At 55.4% G+C, this 5,465-nt stretch overlaps 1 protein-coding gene across 1 annotated transcript in view; it reads right to left on the bottom strand.

Annotated features, from left to right (window-relative positions):
• Nucleotides 1–923: 923 nt before the first annotated feature.
• Nucleotides 924–5,465, bottom strand: part of Thy1 (Thy-1 cell surface antigen) — a 5,402-nt gene continuing 860 nt past the window's right edge. Inside the window, exons 2-4 of the mRNA XM_013009435.1 lie at nt 3,316–3,375; nt 2,544–2,879; nt 924–2,114 (exon numbers count right to left, since the gene is read on the bottom strand). Of these exons, the coding sequence (XP_012864889.1) occupies nt 2,002–2,114; nt 2,544–2,879; nt 3,316–3,352 (486 nt within the window). The 5' untranslated portion in view covers nt 3,353–3,375 and the 3' untranslated portion in view covers nt 924–2,001. The remainder of the gene's footprint in view (nt 2,115–2,543; nt 2,880–3,315; nt 3,376–5,465) is intronic.

Raw genomic sequence — 5,465 nt, forward strand, 5'->3', positions numbered from 1 at the left:
ACACACGGGCGGTATTGCAGAGGTGCCAGACTCCCACCTGGCTTCCTAGTTTCTTCCAGAAAGACGCTGGAACTTGACTTCTTACAGCCTCAAGGGCGGGGCTCCTCAGCCTTGGGGCCCAGCAAGGATCCCAACCTTCTCCTTGAGCGTCCCAGCCTGGCCACACCAGTGCAGTGGATGGCTGTCAGCCTCCTGCTCTGTGTTGGGCAGTGCTTCTGGCGGACTTCTCCTGGCCTCTTTGGGCCTGGCCACCACAGGGGCCAGTGTGAGGCAGAGGTCAGGCGGTGGCAGGAAGAGAAGGGAGCAAGTGGCATTAGTCTAGAAAAATGAGCAGAGAGAAATTACTCAGCTGCCCAGAGCTGAATGCATGCGCCAGCCTCTTCCCCCACCTTCCCAGGCTGCAGGCCACTAGCTTAGGCTGTTTACCAGCTCACCCATTCCCACCCTGGGATCCTCATCTAGCCAACCTCACAGTGACCCTCCACGCCTTGCTGAGCAGCGAGGAGAGCCAGGGATGGGGCCAGTGTTCCCCTACCACTTCCGAGGGGACGGTATGTGTCCCAGCCCTTTCTTGGGCCACCGCTTTGGGATGGAAGGGTGCATGGATTCTTGTCCTGTTGCCTTGGTCCTGTGGCCAATGCTACCGGAAGGACGTGTCTTCCCAGTTGTAAGTGGTCGTGTTAGAACCACCAGGGCCGAGAGGCCAAGGCGGGCCTCAGCACGTGTGATGAGCGGGGCCTGGATGGCCAGGAGGAGTGAGTCAGCAGTGGTCACACTCACGCATCTGGGCACCAGTCATGTGAGCCATCTGCAGAGCCCAGCGTGCCACGGGAGGGGTGAAGGCTCCGGGAGAGGAAGGGCTGGGGATTTCAGAGGAGCAGAACAGAGAGGCACACGCAGAGACAGACTCCAGAGGCCTGGCTTTATTGTGTGGTTTTCTTTTTCCTCAATGAGATGCTAGAAGCTGTGGGGCAGCACACGTGGGCAAAGGGCAGGCAGAGCCGCTGCGGGGGGGGGGGAGAGGAAAGGAAGGGTTTGGAAAAGCAATCTCCAGAGGGGTGCATGGCCCTGGGGTCCCTCAGAGCCCCCAGAGGCAGGCTGCGGGGCAGAGCTGTGTAGGACTCAGGCCCAGCCAGAGTGCAGGCATTACAGGGCAGGGGAAGGAAGAGCCTCCCTTAGAAACCGGGGTACAGCTGTATAGCTATGGGACTCCCCCACTTACAGAGTTCTGAAGCTTGGGACTGCCGGGGCGGGGGCTGGTCCCCTGCCCCATCCTCAGCGAGGGGGGCTGATGTTTAGCATGGGTGAGCAGGACGGCCTTCCCCTCCCCCAGCCTCCATTAGCTGCAGCCTCACCGCCTCTGGGCTGCCCCAAGCTCCCCACGGACTTGTGCAGTGGCAAGAAGGGTTTTTTTGGTTTTATTTTTTGGTCTGTGTCTCTTGGGGACTCTGTCCTTACCCTCTGGTGACAGGCCACAAGCGCTTGGTGATCCCTTCGCCTCGGGGTCTCAAGGCATGCTTCCTATCTTGGGCATGTGCTAGGCCCACTCACACCCCGGTCCCCCCCTCATCCCTGGGGACTCTCCCTCACCCTGGTGGGCCAGGATAACCCCTCCCCTCCCCCCACTGCCCTCTCCTGTGCGTCACGTGACTCACTGCCATCTCCTGTGTGCCATGTGACCTCACTGCCATTAGGTCCCCAACCCTGGCTTCCCTGGTCATCAACTCCCAACGGAAAGGAAGGAGAAACTCTAAATAAACCAGACAGAAGCAGCTCTGGAAGAAAGAGTACAAAAACACAGCCAGTGGTGTGTGGAGAGGGAAGTGGCGGCGTGGCAGGGAAGACGGTGGCATGCAGCACTGAGATTTCTCATAAGGGGTGGGGTCCCCGCTTCTCCCCAAGTTGTGTGAGGGACTGAGGGGAGGGGGTCAGCCAACTCAGAGAAGCAGGGTCTCTGCACAGGGCCTGGAGGCTTCCTGTATCCTCCATCAGCCCAACCAGTCAAAGGGAAATGAAATCCGTGGCTTGGAGGAGGGAAAGCGAGAGCAGGAGGAGCAGCAGCCATGAGGTGTTCTGAGCCAGCAGGTTTATGCCCTCACACTTGACCAGCTTGTCTGTGAAGAGAGAATAAGGGGGAGGGAGGGAGGGATGGAAACTCAGGCTGGGACCAACCTCCAACCCTCATTCTCATTTTACATGTTCCTGAGCCTTGGCCCATGCGGCTTACAAAAACTGTACTAAACGTCATCCTCAGAAAGCTAAGCAAGGGTGGAGCTCACATCCCTGTTTTTCGGCTGGAGAAAAGGACAGAGACATGCTTCTAATCAGGGTGTGATAGCTCGGCCTGACAGGCCTTTCCTCCACGCAAACGCTGGGCAGTGGCACCCCAGGGGACCAGACAGCTGTCCAGGGAACAGAGAGAAATATGGGCCTTTCTTCTCTGGCCCAGCTAAGGGAACCGCTGGCTGTGCACCCAGACTGCTCCCCACCACCCTGCCCCTGTCTCTCCTGGCCCGGGTGACCTTGCTGGAGACAGATCTCACCCCTGAGCACAGAGACGTTCTGATTGGAGATGGTGGGCGGCTGGCCGGAAAGGCGGAGCTCGCACGTGTAGGTGCCCTCGTCCTTGGTGGTGAAGTTGGCAAGGTAGAGGACCTTGATGTTGTGCCTGGTGGTGAAGTTGGTCCGGGAGCGGTACATGTGCTCAGGCACGCCCACCGTGCCATACAACACGTGCTTCTTCTTCTCACGGGTCAGGCTGAACTCGTACTGGATGGGCAAGCTGGTGGTGTTATCATGGCGGCAGTCCAGGCGAAGGCTCTGGTCCACCAGGCAGGCCGTCAGGCTCGTCACCTTCTGCCCTTGAGATGCCTGTAACACTGGCACCAGCGGTGCCTCTTCCGCATTGGGGGAGAGCCTTTGGAACAGGGTCCCCCCCCCCCCCCGCCCAGAAGAGTGGACACAGGCCTCGCATGGGGTCTGACGGCTGTATGAGTATCTCTTCCCACCCCAGGGTCCGGAGGGAGGGCTCAACGGCTCCCTGCAGACCCCAGCCTCCTTCCTTAGTCTGCTGGGGCCCTGGGACAGGAGAGGAAAGGGGGTGGGGAGGGGTTCTCGGCTCCCATATGGACATTTCAGGTTCCTTTGCACAGGAACTTGTGCGGGGCTCAGTAAATTGTGCCTCAAGTCCTCCCCAGGCAGGACGGCCAGCTAGGCCAGAGCTGACTTTGGGATGAGAAACAGCCCACTGTCTTGGTCCCCACACTTCTGAGGCTGTGAGGAAGAGGCTGCTCTGCCCCGCCCCTTGCCCAGTACCTGCCAGTAGGAGAGCGATGCCGATGGCTGGATTCATGGTGCAGGAGCTTCCTTCCGGATCTGGGATGGGAACAGTTAGCAATCAGCCATGGGCCACATGGACTTGGGGCCCAGGAGCACATGGTGGGCACCAAAGTCCTTCCCTCCATTGCTTTTTTTTTTGTTGTTGTTGGTTTTATTGGACTTGAACTCAGGATCTAGGTGCTGTCCCTGAGCTCTTTTGCTCTAGGCTAGCACTCTATCACCTTGAGCCACAGAGCCACTTGCAGTTTTGAGTGGTTAATTGGAGATGAGAGTCCATGAGGACTTTTCTGCCTGGGTTGGCTTTGAACTGAGATCCTCAGATCTCAGCCTCCTGAGTAGCCAGGATTATAGGCATGAGCCACTGGCACCACTTGTTTTTGAAGATGACACTGGTATTATTTGCTCTGCCAGCAGGGAAAGCGAGGGAAGAGGGAGTGTACCATGGAATGGTGTGTGTGTGTGTGTGTGTGTGTGTGCCCTTCCTAGCTGAGTGACTTTAAGGGATTACATCTACTATTCTTTGTCAGAGCAGGGACTGTGCTTTGAAAGCTTTTGTGCTGGTTCCGGGGCTTGAACTCAGGGCCTTGTGCTCCTTCACTTGGCTCTTTTGATCAAGGCCGCCACTCATCACTTGAGCAACAGCTCTGCTTCTGTCTTTTTGCTGATTAATTGGAGATAAGAGTCTCACAGACTTTTCTTCCTGGGTTGGCTTTGCTTTAAAATTTTTAATTTGATAAAACACATTTACAGGCATGAGTCACCAGTGTCTGGTTTGCTTCATAATTTTTAATTTGGTAAAATTAAATTTGGTAAAATTGGCTGGGAGTGTGGCTTAGCAGTAAAGTGCTTGCCTAGCATACAAGAGACCCTGGGTTTGATTCCTTAGTACCACAAAAATAAAAAATACACTTTTATTGTCCTAACCACTTTATAAGTACATAGTAGTGTTGTTGCATTCCCATTTCTGTGCAATTAATCTTCAGAACTCTCTCTCTCTCTCTTTTGAGATAGTCTGTCTTACCAGCTCTGGCTGACCTAGAACTCACTATGTAGCCTAGGCTGCCCCCAACTCTTTATCTTTAAATGCTGAGGTTTTTACATAGGATCCACGGTGCCCAGCTTATCTCTCAAAACACAAATTTTGTATTCATTAAGAAAAAAACCAACTCAGGAACTTCTTATTTTGTTTAGAAGAGATGCCTCTGGCATCTAACAGATTTCTAAAAGATATTTATAATTTGTTTTGTATTTGCATGGCACTGGGAATTGAACTCATATCCTTACACTTGTTAGGCAGTTGCTCTCCCACTGGAGCCACACCCGAGCCATTTATGCAAACCGGGCCAGGATCTTCCTCTTCCTCTATTCCCTGTAGCTCAGATGACTGGGGCCTGAGCAGGCCCAGCATAGTGAGATGGAGTCCAGCAGCCTTTTTCCCAGGGCTGGCCTGGAACCGAGATCCTCTCCATCTCCATCTCCTGAATGTGTGGACCTTCGGTTGTTTATTGTATATATTTTTTTTATTTTATGATCCCCATCTGACCGGAGCTCAAGATTTCTGCCTCTGTCTCCAGAATGAGTGCTGGGAAAAAGAGCTATTGAATGAATGAAGCTTTTTGAACCGTAGATTCCTACGGGGTGGCAGTGAGGATTAAGAAAAATGAAAGTGTAACTAATCGATGCTAATACAAAATGAGGAGAATGGGGCTGGAGACCTGGGTCAAGTGGAAGAGCGCCGGCTGTAAGCAAGAGGGGAGGGGGAGAGAGCTGGAGGCTCTGGGTTCAAGGCCTGACACCAGTCCCTCACCATTAAAACACGACACGTGATAAACATCTGGCGGGGCCACGGCCCCCCAAAGTTAACGTCATCGGCCGGCGATGACGTCAGGGGTGTGTCAGCCGAGGACCCCCCTCCTCCCCACGTCCCCCGCGGGCCTGCGCGGGACACGTGTGCAAGGAAAAGCCACAGCCTCCAGCACCGAGCCAACCGTGCTTCGGCACGCCCGGGTCTCGGGGCTTCTGGGGCTGCAGGTTTCCGTCCTCTTCCGCTCTCCAGCGCCCCCCGCCTCCCGGCCTGGGCTGGACCCCCGCCTGGGCGACCCGGAGCCGGTGGCCCAGCCGTCCCC

Source organism: Dipodomys ordii, unplaced genomic scaffold, assembly GCF_000151885.1.
Source record: "Dipodomys ordii isolate 6190 unplaced genomic scaffold, Dord_2.0 Scaffold10, whole genome shotgun sequence".
Taxonomy (NCBI): domain Eukaryota; kingdom Metazoa; phylum Chordata; class Mammalia; order Rodentia; family Heteromyidae; genus Dipodomys; species Dipodomys ordii.